The 17,773-nt window shown below is 48.3% G+C and overlaps 2 protein-coding genes across 5 annotated transcripts in view; both read right to left on the minus strand.

Moving 5' to 3' along the window:
* The window catches only part of TEP1 (telomerase associated protein 1), a gene marked incomplete at its 5' end in the record, with an annotated part of 49,077 nt that extends 44,456 nt beyond the window's left edge, over positions 1-4,621 (minus strand). For 2 of the 3 annotated variants that reach the window (XM_083584124.1, XM_083584123.1), the window contains 4 exons: positions 349-483; positions 2,000-2,152; positions 3,075-3,398; positions 4,379-4,621. In XM_083584124.1, coding sequence (XP_083440250.1) covers positions 349-483; positions 2,000-2,152; positions 3,075-3,398; positions 4,379-4,621 — 855 coding nt within the window. The remainder of the gene's footprint in view (positions 1-348; positions 484-1,999; positions 2,153-3,074; positions 3,399-4,378) is intronic. The other variant, XM_083584125.1, reaches the window with a different exon arrangement.
* A 3,670-nt stretch (positions 4,622-8,291) lies between these two features.
* On the minus strand, positions 8,292-17,106 carry KLHL33 (kelch like family member 33). 2 transcript variants are annotated; one of them, XM_083584167.1, is made up of 5 exons: positions 17,016-17,106; positions 13,486-14,034; positions 12,376-13,324; positions 11,410-11,580; positions 8,292-10,759 (listed from the first exon to the last, which is right to left on the minus strand). In XM_083584167.1, the coding sequence occupies exons 2-5, from the start codon at positions 14,009-14,011 to the stop codon at positions 10,156-10,158; spliced, it is 2,250 nt and encodes a 749-aa protein (XP_083440293.1). In that variant the 5' UTR covers positions 14,012-14,034; positions 17,016-17,106; the 3' UTR covers positions 8,292-10,155. The 2 variants fall into 2 exon arrangements, with proteins under 2 accessions (XP_083440293.1, XP_083440294.1); XM_083584168.1 differs by lacking the exon at positions 17,016-17,106 and adding an exon at positions 14,921-15,015 and having other exon boundaries at positions 8,543-10,759.
* Positions 17,107-17,773: the final 667 nt, after the last annotated feature.

Genomic DNA, 17,773 nt, shown 5'->3' on the forward strand with positions numbered 1-17,773 from the left:
TAATTTAGGTACTTTATTGGAAGAAATTCTCCCACTTGCGATTCTCAACAATTGGCACTCTGCCACACTGCTGCCAATGTCCACTATATAATTGACAATATCCTCAGGTTTTTTTAAGAGAAAGAATTATTATAATCACATTTTGCAACAAGAGTGCCGTCAGCACTTGGGGAATTCAATGGCATTCATGAAAACAATCTAGGTAAATATTAAACACACATCGAGAACAGGCAAGCTTTTCTTTCTGGCCCAATGATTGCACTGCAATGCCTCTCACACACACACCCTTGTGACTTTTTGGGTGCAACCCCCAGAAATCCAGGTTCCCAGTTAACTGCCCCCTTGTACCTTGAGAATGAATTCAGGATCGTGCTCTGCTAGGCTCTCACACACTTCCATCAATGCCTGCTGAAGCTCACCAGGAGGATTTCCAAACTTCGGTCCTTCCACCAGTGAACAGCAGGCCAGGCTCAACAACATCAACTAAAAAAGGAGGAAGGGGTTAGAGGAAAAAGCCTTAGGAAGCCACTCATGGGAGTTTCCTTCAAATTTCAAGGTTCTAGTCCAGTGGACACCAACCACTCTTAAGCTTCTAAGAATCCACCACTGGAACTGGATGAAAAGCTGGAAGCTCTGGATTCACTTAGGGCTAGATTTAGGGGCAGGTGACTGCCTTGGGCTTGGTGGGTGGGTGCTGGTTCCAGTTTGCCCATTACAAGAAGCCCCTATCAACTCAGCAGTTGAAACGGAAACCTAATACTAACAGCAAATCTTCACCTCTATATCCAAGAACACTCGGCTGCATGGCCCATGTTGTATCGTGTGCACTATTTTCCAGTCCCCATCCAAAAACAACAACCCAGAACCACTGTGTTCCTACTAGGAACAAGCCAATTTGTCCCTTCCAGTTTCTCTTGTTTCTCCAAACTCGGCCCCCAACATCAGTTTGCAAGTTAAGAAAAAACCCTCATGAAAGTTCATATACATTTCAGTGCAAATTTCTCCTAATATACACCTGCCTGTATGCCGTTTCACCTACTGTACACATTTATTTTTTTTGCAAAGCAATTATTTCCATACGCAAAAATGCATTCCGTGTTAATTTCACAAATATATGCAGTTTTATGCAACTTGACCCTATTATATGCTTTTTTCGTATACTGTTGTGTACACTCCAATCACACTCCAATCACTTCGTGGTGAGAGACTCGAGGGGTGGCCTCTGCTTTCCTGGGGTTTAGATCCCTTGAAATGAAGGTCAATGGAAACTGCAGTTTCTTTGGGATATTTTGGTTTTATTAACACAACCCGAGCATAGGATGGAGGAGATCAACACAGCATTAACATCCCAGCAGATCTTTCTTTCCCGTTACGTTTCCAAGGAAGTTGCAAACTCAGTGTTGGATCCAACACAGAACAAAACATGTCTCCATCTCTCCAGCATCAGCAAAACACTTTCTGTCTGTCTGTCTGTCTGTCTGTCTCTCTCTCTCTCTCTCTCTCTCTCTCTCTCTCTCTCACACACACACACACACACGTACATGTTTAGCCTATTCTTTTCCATCCCAGACTGACCCGCCATCCAGCCAAGCTGGTGGAAGAAGGCCCACCCACTTGTCTCTATAGCAACAGAACTCACTCTAAGAAACAGGTGATGGGTAAAATTAGCTGAGCTGCCACAAAGGAGCTAGTCTGACTTGTTCCACAAGTTAACGCTGATAGATTCTAACACCAGATGCACAGAATCACAGGTTTGGAAGGGCCCTATGGTCATCCAGACTGACCCCCAACCTATAAATGACCCCCCCCCAACCCATAACAATCTGTCATTTGGCTGGAGAACTGTACTGCAAAATTTGGAGCAATGTGAACTTAGAAAAAGACAGTATTCCAGTTCACATAGCACTTTGGAAATTGAAAATAGGCAATTTGTTTTTAATCGCAAGGTGAATCCAATGTCTCCCCAACCCCTGGTTCCTACCAGCACAACACCTCTCACCTTTTGATCTTTCACTTGCTGCTCTTTGCTCTCCACAGGCAGCTCATCAGCCAAAGAATCGTCCTCTTCCGACTGCACTTTCAGGTCATCTTCGGGCAAAGTCAGAATGTACTCTGGGATGGCCCCAGCAGCTTCCGCCTCATCCCTTTCCTCCTGCAGGGAAAGAAACCCCACTGGCCCTTAGTCAAAGTTGCAACCACTCTACAAGCATTATCCAATATTCATTGTACAGGTGTCTTTTACCAGTGAGTATAGAAGCACCAGCAAAGTTCTCAGGCACAAGACCCGTGCAAATGCTTCATCTGAAACCCCTGAAAACACAAAAAAGCGACCACAACCAGGAATGTTAAAATGTGTATTAATTTGTGACCACATCTGGCTACACTCCTCAGATGTTGTTTGTAAATAATAATAATAATAATAATAATAATAATAATAATAATAATAATAATAATAATTTATTATTTATACCCCCATCCCCATATTATTTATACCCGGCTTCCAACAAAATATTAAAATACAATAGTCCTTCAGATATTAAAAGCTTCCCTAAACAGGGCTGCCTTCAGATATCTCCTAAAAGTCTGGTAGTTGTTTTTTCCTTTGACATCTGGTGGCAGGGTGTTCCACAGGGCGAGCGCCACTACCAAGAACCCTTCACCCAAGTAAAAACAGCAATGAACGTGTGTGGACTATGACTGAGGATTCCCCCTCAAGCTCAGGGATGGGGAACCTGTGACCCTGCAGATGTTTTTGGACTTCAAATCCCATCAACCCCAGCAAACGATTAGGGATGATGGGATTTGTAGTCCAGTGGAGGGCCACTGCTTTGGCTACTGGCCTGAATTTATGGAAGGAAAACTCTTAAAACCCAGGTTTTCCTAATTGCCTAGACGGTTTTTTTCCCCCCCGGCTATAAAACTTTCCTCCATTCCCTTTGCCATCCAACCCAACCTTCTCCAGCTGGCCAAAGTTACTGCTGCTGAAACCTCCCTCACACAATAGCCTGTTGCCATGACAATGCTCCAGCAACTGGGCCTGGCCTGTATAGGCCCTTGTCCAACTGAAGTCTTACTTGCAACTGTGGTTCTTCCAGTTTGGTGCTTGGTCCAAAAGCCTCATCCTGGGCTGTGTAACCCGGTGGCAACCCCAAGGATGTTGAGGCACAGATTCTTTCCTGAGGATCCAATCGGGGAGAGAACTGCACGTCCAAAGGCTTTGATAAAGCAACAGAGGTGGAAATAGGACGCAGCAGGCGAGCCTTGGATTCCTCCAGCCCCTGAACAGCCAAGTGGGCAGGCTGCTTCAGAAGGGAATTCTCCAACCAGAGCAGCCTTGGTTCAGAGAAGGCAGAATACGACACAAGTTTCTTCATGTCAGATGCTGCAGGCTGCCTTGCCTGGAATAGGGAACGATAAACGAACAATTAGTGGCAGGAATGAGGGTGTTCATGCAATACCACTCACAAGTGTATATACAGTGTGTGGAAAACACTTGGCTGTACAGTGGTACCTCGGGTTACATACGCTTCAGGTTACAGACTCAGCTAACCCAGAAATAGTGCTTCAGGTTAAGAACTTTGCTTCAGGATGAGAACAGAAATCGTGCTACGGCGGCAGCGGGAGGCCCCATTAGCTAAAGTGGTGCTTCAGGTTAAGAACAGTTTCAGGTTAAGTACGGACCTCCGGAACTAATTAAGTACTTAAACTGAGGTACCACTGTACAAATCAGCAAGCGTACACACTTTCGCACAAACACATGTACCTATATAGACAGCCTGCACCTGTGTTCAGCGTAACACATGAAAAAGCTTAACGCCAAGCAGAATCCCATTTGCCTTTACATCTGCCATACAACTCTCACTTCCCTTGGCTGGGGACAGTACACTGGGGAAGGAAAGGAGGTATAGCAGCAGCGGCACACTGGCCAGCAGCGCAGATCTACACATTCAGGTGTATCACATAGGGCCTATTTCCTGGTACTACGCTACTTTTGAAATGTCGAAACATTTTCCCTGCATCAAAATCTCCCCACCCACATTAGAGATGTGCAGGAACTGAACTGATCCCACAACACCCACCCATCTGGGAGCACCCAAAGGGGGAAAAGGGAAAGAAACCCCAGCTCCATTTGAATCAACTCCCAGTGACGACGCCTTGTGGCTTCCGCTTCTGAGCACACCTAAGAATTATCATTTTGTGAAAAAACCTCCTTTTCTAGCATGGTCATGAAACTGTCTTTCCCAGGATTCTTTGGGTGGGGAGGGCTTTGACCATTAACCCCATCATGGATCAGACATGCATCCAAATAAACCAAATTTTGTGAAATAATTATTGTTGGTGGTGTTATTGCTAGTAGCATTACCACAGCCATGCTTACCTGTGTCTGCTCAAGGACTGAGTCGAGCCATTTGAAATCCAGAGGATTTGGCGTTGTCAAGGAGCCCGCCACGACCTGGCTCTGGGCACTGAGGGGCTTCAGCGAGGCTAGCCATGAAGCAGACGGGGTAATGGGCTGCAAGAGTCGGGCCTGGACTTCCTCCAGCTTTGGAAGGGTGAGAGAAGCAGGGGCGCAAGCATGAAGCAAGGGCTTCTCCCCAAAGAGGGAGGCAGAGGAATCCATGGACTTCACTGGGAAGGCCGCTGGGTGCTTGGACGTCTGCAAAGAGAAAGAATAGACTTTGGAACTCAACGCGAACAAGCCCTATGCAGATTTGAGAGCAGGGTACCTGAAAGAGCCTCTCATCCCTTATAAAACCAGCTGAATGCTACACTCTTAATGCATTTTTAATCTTTTGTTGGAAGCCGCCCAGAGTGGTTGGGGAAACCCAGCCAGATGGGCAGGGTTTAAATAATAAATTATTATTATTATTATTATTATTATTATTATTATTCTGCAGGAGAAGGCTGTGCTACATGCAACGACCTCAGGAGGACCAACTCCACACTATGTCATAATCGGGCCTTTGGTGTAGTGGCACCTACTTGTTGGAAAACCACCACCACCCCACCATTATTTATTAGACAGGAACTTTATTGTATTTAAAATAATTTCTTTTTTAACCAGCTGTCTTAAGTGGAGATCTTCAGCCCACTCAGTACCTGTATTGGATTTGTAATTGTTTTCATGGCTTTGCAATTCCAGACGATGCCTTCAGAATACTTAGAGGGGCGTAAAATTCTTGCAGAACAGCATCTCTGGTGCTCAGTAAGTGGAAGATCATTATCATTGTTTATTACCCTGTTCTTGGCATTCAGAACCAAGGGAAAGTTTATTCTGCATGTGTTAAGCAGGATACTCGATGGCAATGATAAAGCAAAATCATATTTGCTGTGCAACTCTTCAACAGATTTGTGGCGGGTAAGAGTGGCAAGATTTGCAGTGGCTGCTCAAAAGTTTTTATTAAAAGGCTGGCTGGTCACCTTATCAAGGCTGCTGTAGCAGTGGGATACCTGCATGGGCTAAGATGACCACTGAGGTCCCTTACCAATTCCTGTGTTTTTACCTTTGTACCTTCACGTTGCACATAGCACCTAGAAAGCTTCCCGCAAATCAGCTGCACAAGTTAATGAACAAACTAGGCATCCGTTAGTGTGAATTTAACACGCTGGTGTTTTAATGAAGTGTTTCTTAGGCCCCCATACTGCCACTTCTTTAAGCAAACATTGCTGGGTTTCAGCCGGGAATGAGAAACCTATGGCTCTCCTAATGTTGTCGGGTCTCAATGGATCTGAGGAAATACTTCACGCAAGCTTTCAGTGAGAAATGTTGCAGTTGTGGGGTGGTATCCTTTCAACACTTAGGGTGTAAAAGACCCCAGGTTTAGGGTTATGCATCCTTTTAGCACAGCAGCCCCTTGTGGCACCATGGTGAAAATAACTTATTTTTTTTTGAAAAGCAGAAAATTTGAGGAAATGAAGTTGGAAGATTCCCTAGAAGTCCAAAGGCCCAGGCAGGCCCCACCCACCCTGCCACTCATAGCTGCACCCACAGCATTCCACCCTATCCAAATGTTCAGTGAGTCACAAAGCCTTGCACAACCACCCCCAGCCACAACCCCCAGGCTCTTCCTGCCTCCTGGTTAATTGAATTAATTCCCATGTTTATCTGAAGCCACTGTCTCTCGGTTCCTGCTTTCAGTTCCTGTATTTCCCTGCAGCGTTGGCGCCCGCCACAATGAAACTCCCTCCCCTATCTCCTATTCTGCTCATTCAACAAACAAACGCGTTGGGCAAACATCCATAGGGAACTGCCATATATACCAAAGCCAGACCACTGGGTCCATCTCTGGCTCAGGAATGCATACACTGACCTGCAGCGACTCTTCCGGGTTTCATGCAGTGATCTCTCTCTCTCTCCCAGCCCCAAAGCAGATATACGGTACGTGCAACTGAACCTGGCAACCTATACATGTCCAACGCTACCACTGAGCCACACCCATCGCTCGCAGAAGCTTTAAGTTAATGAATGTTAAAGGCACAGTAGCCACACACACCCCCCAGCAGCCCCTTATCGCCGCTTGCCAGTCGGCAACCAGAAACCATGGTTTGCGCGCGATGCAGGAAACCAATTCCACCCGAATTCATTCAGGCTTGCAAATTCGGTACAGGTTGGCCAAAGAGTCACCTCTATAAGCTGCTTCCTCCCTCCATTTAGATTTATTATTATTATTATTATTATTATTATTATTATTATTATTATTATATACCACCCACCTGAGCTGATCACAATCTTTCTCTTTCTCGCATTCCACAATCTTTCTCTTTCTCTTTCCTCCTATCAGGGATTTCCCCCCCCCCCCTCTTCTGCGAAATTTGCAAAAGGACTCTCAAGGCGAGGTCCGCCTCTGCTGCAACCTACAGCCTCTTTCCTTGAAAAATTAGCCGGCGCCACCCCCTAACCGCCTTTGGAGAGGTACGGGGTGGGAGGTCAGCCCCACCAACAGAGCCTGTTTTATCGGTTTTCTTGGAGAGGTCGGTGCTCACCCACCCCAGAAAACCGAGTCGCCTGCACGCCTCCAGCCAGCCCTTCCCGGACGCGGAAGCTCAAGCAGAGAAACCACAGCCGGCGTAAGCACCGCCTAGGCGGAGCCTGGACTGCGCCCAAGAAGCGTCTCCCTCCCTGCCTCCCTCCCGGCAGCAAAATCCCACGCACCTCCGGAGGGACCCAGGTGTCCAAGTCACCGGATTTGTTCCACGCGTCCGCGCTAGAGCCCCCGGAGAATGGAGGCGATCCCGGTTGGTGGCTTATAAGGCGTCACGTTTCAGAAAGAGGCTTTGGGCGAGGAAACCCGGGAAGCCTGACCTCTCTGGTGCGCCACGGCTTTTAACCCGTTAGAGTTCATGTTGCACGAGAAGAACCCAGGAGTCCTGGCTCTTGAATCCGGAGAGCGCACTCACCATTCAAGGAGTTGGAAAGGGAGGAAACGGGAGTCCTGGCTCCAGCTTCGACTTAGTCGTTTTGTTTATAAATCACTCGACTGCAAGAGCGTCCATGCAGTGCACAAAGATGGGATACAAAAAATAATTTTAAAAAATGAATCAGTTATGACTATAAAATCAAATGCCAATTAATATAACTCATGGGTTGCTATATTATTATTAATAATAATAATTTGTATACAGCCTTGTACCCCCAGGTGTCAGGGTGGTTACAACAGAAAATCACCATATAAAAACACAAAATACATAATAAAAACAAAAACAGCCCAATAACCCCTCTTCCCCAACTTTTTTTTTTTAAGTCTTTGTTAGGTGTGGAGAGGTCAGTAGCAAAGGGACATAATCAGACCTTGATTGGAAGAGAGCCCTGTAAAATTAAGCCCACAATTAAAGAATTGGGGGGGGGGGTGAGGTATCAGAGGCATGAAGCTTTACTTGAGAGCCCCCTCCCCCTCAATCGTATTATAGTATACAGTTCCCCACACTTTTTCTCTGGGCCACACTTTCAGAATAAAAAATTACACCACACCGCTTTTTTATTGATAAGTAATGCATTAGAAAACAAAAAGAAAGAAAAAACTCCTAGCAGTGCTTGATTTGTAGCACAGAAAAACAGCTACTTTATAAAATAATAATAATAATAACAACAATAATGATTGTGGGACATCCATAAAGTATGCAACAATGCAGCTACGTTTGGCGAAAACATTGCCAAAATATAAACAAGCCTCTTACATATGTCCCTTAAGTGGTATGTATACAGACTCAATGAGAGGTGTGAGCTTGCTTTCGCAGGGTAAACTCATTTATTTATTCAGTCTAATCTGAAACAAACTCTCATCTCATCAATACAAAGCAGCCTTTGTTGCAGGAATTTATGTATAGGTTGGGGGGGTTGCCCCTCCAGCAGATATCATGCACATGCAGCCCACTACCAAAATCAGCACAATCACTTTTGTGACTTTTGTGATTTGTCCCCACAAAACACTTCATCACAGTTTCTTCCTGTCTATTCAAAGGGCCTTTGCTGCACAATACCAAATGTAACAATTCACTGATAAATGTATCTATGTAGTGGCTCACTGAGAAAACTTCAGAGGATTCTTTGGGAGAAACCCTGACCCGTTTAAAGTGGTATGATATTGCTTTAAATGTATAGCAGAGGGTGGCCCTTTAGCAGATGTTTGATATGCATGAATCAGCAGGTTAAGGTTTCCACCAGCAGGAACACAAGCATTGTCTGCAGACTGCCTTTAAAACTGCAGTGGCCTGTTTGAAAATCTGGCAAGGTCCTTGCAATAGCATTATAAAATCCAGGAAGAAAAGCTGGCAACCCCAATGGGAAAGTGAAGTAATGTGCCTCAAGAGCAGGATTAATCACAGCCGTATTTTTTAAAACAAGCAAAACACCGCCTACGATAACATGTGTTATAGGCTAAATAATGGGCAGCTTAATTGTTATGTAAAACATCATTTTGTAAGTCATCGCTTAATAGAAAAGCTCTTGCATTGAACCCTATCTAGCACAGGGAGTGGTGAGCTTTTCTCAGAGGGTGGGCTGCATTCTCTTCTGAAGGGGCAACAGTAGGCAGGGCCTAAGTCGATGCAGCATTGAATCTTAATATTACCCTCTTTCTCCTCCAGGCAGTCAAGCAAGGGGTGTTAACAGAGTTCAAGGCCTGCCAGTCAAAAATATTCCACCCCAATCAAGACTGAAGAATTCAACTCTTCCTTCTGATAACTTCATCACATTGAAGGAAGTGGGGGAAACCCCACCCTCGCCCACAGCATTTTGCCTCTCTGCTTGTTCCTCACAGAAGTGCTTGCCTTTTTAACAGCTGCACAACAGGCAGAAATTCAACAGATGCAGCTTTAACAAAGCGTAGTGGAAATACAGCGGTGGTTTAAAAACAACACTGCTGCCCTTTGGTTTTTGCTTGGTGTGGTTCCATTAGAAGCACCAAGCTGGTTCACACAAGTCATGGTTATTTCTTGGTAACTGCAGCATCAAACGGTATTAACACCTCAGGCAGAATTCTCACATTGCCTCCCTTGCAATGTTTTTTTCAAGTGAGTCATGTGTATCACATAGAATCATAGGACAGTAGAGCTGGAGGGGACCTTGAGGGTCCTCTAGTCCCTGAAGTATACAGCAGGGGTGTGGGAACGAGGTATTGCCAACCTCTTTGGGGCCATGAGGCAGGTGAGATGACCCAAAATGGCTGCCGCATCACCTACACCAGCCACCGTCACAGTCACTCTGAGAGGGAAGCTCTTTGCACCGCTCAGTTCAGAACAGAGGTTGGGTGTCAAGTCTCAGCATCCAATGAAATGTGAGCACATTTAAGGGGTTCGTTCAATGTAAGAGAAGCTCAGCCACAAGTTGAGCAGGGAGACAGAACTTTCTGTTGTACCTTGTTGGGGGTTTTTTGAGGGGATAATCACTGGGACTTTTTGCAAGCACTATAGAAGGTGGGTACCCTGGCAACCATTAGCGGTCCTTTTAGGCTACGGCTCTTATAATCCTCAACACCTGGCCATGCTGGCTACTGTTAATGGGAGCCGGAGTCCAGTTAATGTGCAAAGGACTGCCAGCTCCCCCTGTCCCTGATGCATAAGCACAGAGAAATCACGCGTGCATGTGCGAACCATTCCTAGAGTTTCTGCCCCTATTAAAGCTGTGCAGCTGATTCCACAGAAAACTGGGGAGGCGTCTCAGGAGTACTGATACGGCAACTCTGTCGAAGAATCAGCAGGGATCTCCACACTAGCCGTATCTAAGGGCGAAGGCTGTTTGCTCCTCAGAGAAGGAGGAACTTCTAAGATGCAGGCCTTGAGGTCTGCGTAAGCCTGAGGCAGCGTCCCGACGCTCACCCAGCGGTCATGGGTCGGGTTGTAGCAGTGGATCAAGTGGGTGTCACGATAGGTGTTGTGGCTGTAGCCTCCCATGATGTAGAGCTCTCCGTCCAAGACGGCGGAGGCGGCGATGACGTGGGCCTGTGGCAGAGGGGCAAGAGCGGCCCACACGTCCAGGCCCGGGCTGTACACTTCGCAGGCCAGCTGGTCGGCGTAGCCCCCGTGTCCATCCCGCCATCGCAGGCCTCCCGCCACATAGAGGTGCCCACTCATAGCTTCCATGTTGTGGCCTGCGCGCTCCTCTCGCATCATGGCCAGCGGGATGGGTGCTGCGCCCGGACGGTACTGGATCAGGGAGGACTGGCAGCGGCACGAGCCGTCACTGCCCCCGGAGACGTAGATGACTCCGTCTAGGATGCAGGCTGCATGGCCACAGAGCGGAGCGGGCAGAGGTTCACATGGCCTAGTGGGAAGGAACAGGGAGGAAATGTATATTATTCACACAACACATAGTTAAACCATGGCATTCATAATGGCAAGAGGTGGTCCCCCGACCGCAGCAACAATAGGAGCATCACAGTGCCAGCCCTTTCCTCAGAAACAGTCAGTTCCCCAAAGCGTGTTGGAATATGAAGGTCTTCATCGGCTGGCGGAAGAACGCAAGGAGCGAGCCAGTCTAACTTCTCTAGGAAACTACAATTCCCAGAGTTTCTTAGGGTAAGCCACAACTGTGTAAAGTGATGTGATGCCACTTTAAAAGTGTATCCTAAGTTTCTAGCATCTGTACAACCTGAAAATTAAGGAAAAATGTACAGGCACTATTGTTGTCATTTTTTGTGCTCCTGAGAAACTTGTGTTCCTCGTTTCAATATTTTACTTTGTCACTCTCTCTCACACACACACCCAAAATCATTTGTTATCTGGGTCCCACCTCAGTCTTTTACTCCCCGGGTTAAAATTTATCCAGTTCCTTCACTCTTGGACTTGTTTTCCTGATGGTTACCCTCCTCTGAACCCGTTCCATGTGTCTATATGCAGATGAAAATGCTGCACCCGATACTGGACTCCAGGTGAGGTTTGACAAAGCCCCCCCGCCAACACACAATTCCTCACCTCCAGGCATTGGTCTGGGGGTCATAGCACTCCACTGTATCCAGGCAGTAGGCATCGTTGGAGCTGCCTCCCAGGGCATAGAAAAAGCCATCCTGGTAGAGCACCTGGAAATAGCTCCGGTGACTTGTCATGTCGGCCAACCGCTCCCAACTCCCACAGAGAGGGTCGAACCTGCAAGAGGGGAGTGTCAGGGAACAAAGATGGCGCTTGGAAGCAACCCCACATCCCCGCAACTCTGAATCTGTTCCTAAAATTAAAGGTTCAGAAGCATCCCTCATTATGTTGTCTGTCCTTCACATCTTTCCACCTTTTCCACAGTGGCTTTAGAACATTCATGTCAAATTTCTGGACAGCCAAATGCTGCCAAAGGCAACATGTCCCTTCCTGTTTGAGGAACCTGATCAGAGAGCAATGGATTGCTAGAAGGGCAGCACACCAACAATCTATTTTTCATTCTCTTGAGCCAGTCAATTACTAACATCCAGGGCGTATGTTACTGGAACCCAGGGATGGGCCAAAACCTAATGGGGCTGCTGGTGGTGGTGGAAGCTGCAGCCAATCAGGACTGAGACGCAAGGGGATCTTCTAATCTTTCTCACTGCCTGTGTACCGGGCTTTGATTGGCTCCCAGCCCTGATTGGCTAGAGAGCCCTATAAAACTCTGCAGGTCAGGCCAGCACCAGTTATGGACATTCTGACTGCTGCACACCTTCTCTGACACCTGCTTTTGCCCCCACCCCTCTTTCACCCCCTTATCACCCTGTTCAATAGACTACTTTTCCAAACATCCACCTCCACTCTGGCCTACGCAACTGTACTGATGATCTCCCAGCTGAAATACTGATTCTGAAGACCTGTTTATCCTTCCCATGCCCCACCCACAACTCTTCTCACATCACGGAACTTGCAACCTGGTTCTTTCCCTCTCACCCACTCTAATTCCAAAGGCAAGAATCCTCGTCTCACTTGAACACTGAGCACATGGTGTCCCTGGTCCCATAGTAGTCCTTTCCACCAAAGATGTACATCACGTTGTCCTTGACTGCCACAGCATGCCGGAAGCGTGCCCCCTCTGGGAGCTCCCCAAGACGACGCCACTCAACCTGCTTGACCAATCCGATGCTGCTAATGAACCGGTGGGCGAACCATAAGTCCCGGCTAGGGCTGCGAGTGGCCATATTCTTTGCCAGCGTATCTCCTCCGCTGATGGCAATCACCTTCTCTGGGTACCTCACCCGGCAAGGGAGTTGCTCCAGCTTGGAAGGGCCTGGCGGGATGCTAGCTAAGGACTCGACCATGAGGCTATAGAGCTTGCCTGGGGAGGCCATCATTTCTACCGCGCGAACCTGTTTGAGCTCCCGGGTGGACATCAGAGGGAACCTGATGCAACGTAGGACTTGCTCTGCACGGTCCATCCGTCCTTCCCGGTCAGCTTCCAGCCATCGGACGGCTCCTTGGAAGGCCTCCAATTCATTGAGGATATAGAGGGCATCAGAGCTGAGGAAGTGCACAAGCTGGCTGGCCGGAAGGTCCAGGAACTTGGGCGTCCTCGTGACGTGAGCAAAGTTCCTCAGCACAAAGTTCTCGGCGGCGCTTTCCAGATCATGAAGGCCGTAGGCACATGCGAAAGAGAGGACATCCAAGCTGGATTCGGGAGTCAGCTTGTGGCGGAAAAAATCCAGGCAGAGTTCCAAGATGCCGGAGACCTGATACTGGAGGGCAGCCTGGGCAGCATCAAAGAGGTTGTCCCATCCGCCTGCCAGTGTTCCCGAGTAGACGAAGGAGATGACCAGGCCCAGATCAGTTGAGGTGAAGCGTGTGCAGAGAGGGGCGTCCGCCTGGCGGGATTCCTTCATGCCACTGGTGAACATGCCGTGGAAGAACTCGCAGCCGCAGGCCAAGGCTAGTCGGTGAACTGGAAGGAGGGAAGATGAGATCAGGGGACCCAACAGCCATATCTCAGTTAGAAACCTATAGTCCCCAACCCAAAACATCTAGCCTTCCCATTCCATCCCACCTCACAGATCCCTTTCCTATTAGTATGTGGGGCTTCCCCTCAAGCTTTGCCTTGTTCACCTTGATAGATATCTTCCTCAGCTTTAAGCTCCAGGTCCCAGCCGATGCCTTTCTCATAAAGCTCTTCCAGGCCCCGCAGTGTCTCCCATTTCTCATCCTCTGGACTCAGTCTGTCCTCTGCCTCTATCCCAATCAACACTGCCTTGCAAATCTCGGCCATGCGAGGGACGCCCAGGGCCTCCGCGGCATCCAAGATCTCCCCAGCCTTCTCCGGTGTGGCCTCCAGCTCCCCAGTGTAGGCAAAATTCAAGATGGCCTCCCAGCCGCATGGCGTGGTCACGCCATCCAGCTCCACCGTGCCGTGCTCCCCACATTCCAAGCGTTGCCGGAAGACTGAGCTCACTGCAGCAAGGATAGCGCTGTGGGCGTCATAATCCCTTAGGCCCAGGGTGACAACCACGTCCACGAGATGGCGCTGTTCTCTCAGCTGCTGAGCCACAGCAAAGAACCCATCGGCGTGGCCCTCATTCCGCAGCTCCAGCTGCTGCCCCACAGCGCCCTCTGAGGGGTTGCCGGTGCATGACATCGCCTCTTGAAAAGAAGACTGGCCTGGGGGAAGAGAAGGAATGGAAATCATAAGGCAATGCAGCACCGGGGAATCATAGAACAGCAGAAGGGAAGGGACCCTTGAGGGTCATCCAGTCCAGCCCCCTGCAATGCAGGGATCTCAGCTAGAGTATCCAAGACAGGTGGCCATCTAACCTCCAATGAAGGGGGAGTCCACCACACCTTCTGAGGGAGTCCAACCCAAACCATGGGCTTCGTGGAGATTCCGACTAAACACCAGGAAGAACGTTCTGAAGGTGAAGGAATGCCGTAGAACTGGAGACGGAGACGCACAGCTACATCCCAAACACGCCCTCAAGTAACCCAAATTTAAAACACTACCACAGTCCACACTGCAATTGCTTGTGTGGTGACAGAGCTTCTTTTCCCGACAGCTGCAACCATGATAATATTTCACACCAAAGAATAAAAAAGATTTCGAGTGCAGAATATTCTAAAATTGTTGTCTAAGGCTGCGTACACACCAAGCACATTCCTCGCAAAGAATCCTGGGAATTGTAGTTTACCCCCTCATGGAGCTACAGTTCCCGGTGCCCTTAACTGTCCTGGGTCCTGCCCCCAAACAGAGGATCTTACTTGTCTATAAGTTCAGAGAAATAATAGCAGCAGACACTAGACTCGGGAGTCATGGTTCAGGAGTTCAAGAGCAAGCAAGAAGTTCAGAAATGGACGGAAACTATTCTCCATGCTCCACCCACTAAGCTTTTAAAGAAGAGGTGCAGCATGCTCACTTGCGAGACTCATTCATGTTGCGGCAAGGTTGGGGTTGCAAACGCACACTCCGGGTGGGTGAGTCGGATCCCATTTGCAAAGGCAGCGTCTGGTTTTTAGGTAGCAAAACCAAACCCTCCCATTCATTCACTCTCACCTCTGGTTCCATCTCCCCACTTGGCTTCTTCAAGCCCTTCCCTACCTCCATGGAGGCTCTGGGCTCTGCAGGAAAATCAGCGGGCAGGCTCCATAGTTCCCTGTACTGATTGTTAAAGCACTCTGGGAATTGTGGCTCTGGGAAGCGTATAGGGCTCTCCTAACAAACTCTCAACACACTTAACAAGCCACATCTCCCAGGATTCTGTGGGGACAATGACAGGGAAGCCATGACTGTCTAAAGTGATGCCGTTGTGCTTTATATCATAGGCGCCAAGTTGCACCCAACATTGTGGGGGCCCGTTGCACATGCATGACGTCACACGTGTGGCACACCCCCCCAACCTGGCCAGGCCAACTCAGCCCGCCATCCCTCACCAACCCACCACCAGCTGCCTTAGCTTTGTGAAAGGAATGTGCGGAACATAGATGCTTAGCCCCATGCGTCCCTTTGACGATCCTCAAAAGGACACGACAGGGCCAAGCATCTTCATCCTGGCATGTCCTTTTGAGGATTTCCACGGGATTTGGGGGGACGGATCCCAAATCTTCTTAAATATATTGGGAGGAGACCCACGGCCCCTGTAAATGGCACCCCTGCTTTATATCTATGGTTTGAATGTGTCCCGTGTCTCCTCACTGAGACATTTTGCTGCCTGAGGTGAAGGATAAAATGGCATCTGTACTGTTCCATGTGGAGAATCTAATTGAACTGGCACAACTGACTACTATTTCAATATTGGCAAAACCGGTATTCTCCACTGCACCTGAGGCAACAAGCTACTAATGGAGAAGCAGGCCAGGCCTCACAGCTTTGTTCTCTAATAGAAAACTACAGCCAGGAGCCTTTAAAGCCCTAAACAACCTCGGTCCTGTATACCTGAAGGAGCGTCTCCACCCCCATTGTTCAGCCTGGACACTGAGATCCAGCGCCGAGGGCCTTCTGGCAGTTCCCTCACTGTGAGAAGCCAAGTTACAGGGAAACAGGCAGAGGGCCTTCTTGGTAGTGGCACCCGCCCTGTGGAATGCCCTCCCACCAGATGTCCAAGAGAAAAACAACTACAGTACCAGACTTTTAGAAGACACCTGAAGGCAGCCCTGTTTAGGGAAGCTTTTAATGTTTAATAGGTTATTGTACTTTAGTGTTCTGTTGGAAGCCGCCCAGAGTGGCTGGGGAAACCCAGCCAGATGGGCAGGGTATAAATAAATTATTATTATTATTATTATTATTATTATTATTATTATTATTATTATTAAACTGCTGAGCCCCCTGAAACCCATCCTTGAACCTGAGGTGGTTGCCTCCCAACACAGTGTTGTGGACCAAAGCTGCCTCAGTGTAAAACTGAATCTATTTTGACACCGGTAACATGGCAGGATTGTCCACTTCTCTCAATCACCATGTGTCTCTCTCCCAAATGAGAAGAATGGCTGGAAAAGGAGAAAGGAAGGGGAAACTAGCCCTGCTGCCAGCCTGCCTTCTAGCACCCTCATTTTCCCTGCAGTTAACATTGGAAAACCTTTGGCGGTGTGGGTGGGTGGGTGTTATGTAGATGATGCATAAAAAGCATGTGTGCTTTAAATACAGCTGCAAAGAGTGTGCATGTTGCACTTGCGTGATGTGTGCGTGATCCGAATCGGAAAACATGCGGTGAAGTTGTGTGCAAATTTCTTGGGAGCCAGAGTGATCACAATGTTCTAGCCAGTGCGGCATTTTTGTGGTGTCTCCTCAGGGACATACCTGTGTTGCTGTAATGTGTTGTGCATGCATGAGTGTGTTGTATGACTCAGTTTGCGAGGAGGAGGGCTGGATGTCCGTTTGTGTTGTGCTTTCGCACCTGGTACATTCTTAGAAAACTGCCGTAGGCGCTTAAGTTGCAAAACCTTAGGCTGAGATGCGGTTAAGACACCTGCCTTTCTTGAAAGCTTAATTGGCGAAAAGGCAGTGTGCATATATCCAAACCCCATAGGACAGTCCACCCCCCCCCACAGCTAACCCTCCCCCTCGCCCCACAATAAAGCTCTTCCTAAATACTCCCGGCATTGCTGAGTTGCTCAGTAACCGTCCTGCGGGGTCCCAAACTCAAGTCTCTCACCTGTTGGGCCTGTCCAGGCAGGGGGGGCTTTCCTTAGCCTATGAAGAACCCGTAGCTGGAGTGTTGACCTCTGGGGAATTTGGCCCACGTGGAAACTGGTGAGGTTAATTATAGCCCGGCCTGAGCTACTGAAGGAGGAGAGGGCAGGCAGAAGTCAAAGCCAGATGTAACTGGTCCAAGGAACCGAAAAATTCAGGCTGAATCATTCAAGTCCCCCCCCCCCTTTTACAGCACCTTGAACATTGCTGGGAATGTTTACGTCGCTAAAAAGCTAGAGATTATGGAATGTGGGGCTGGAAAAGACAGGAAGCTTTTTATATGTGGCATTTTTCCAGGGTCTGAGGCTGACATTTAAAGCATATCTTTGTCCCCTACAAAGAAACTTGGGGACTGTAGTTTGTTAAGGGTGCTGGGAATTAAAGGTCTGTGAAGAATAAACTACAGTGGTACCTCAGGTTACATACGCTTCAGGTTACAGACTCCGCTAACCCAGAAATATTACCTCGGGTTAAGAACTTTGCTTCAGGATGAGAACAGAAATCATGCTCTGGCGGCGCAGCAGCAGCAGGAGGCGCCATTAGCTAAAGTGGTGCTTCAGGTTAGGAACAGTTTCAGGTTAAGTACGGACCTCTGGAACGAATTAAGTACTTAACCCGAGGTACCACTGTATTTTTTTTTGCAGGGTGTGTGTGTGGCTATGCTTTGAATGCTCTTCCACAGTCTGGTGGGCATGCAGCCACGAATAATATCCTCCTTTC

Source organism: Podarcis filfolensis (assembly GCF_964270895.1).
Source record: "Podarcis filfolensis genome assembly, chromosome: 13".
Lineage (NCBI taxonomy): Eukaryota > Metazoa > Chordata > Lepidosauria > Squamata > Lacertidae > Podarcis > Podarcis filfolensis.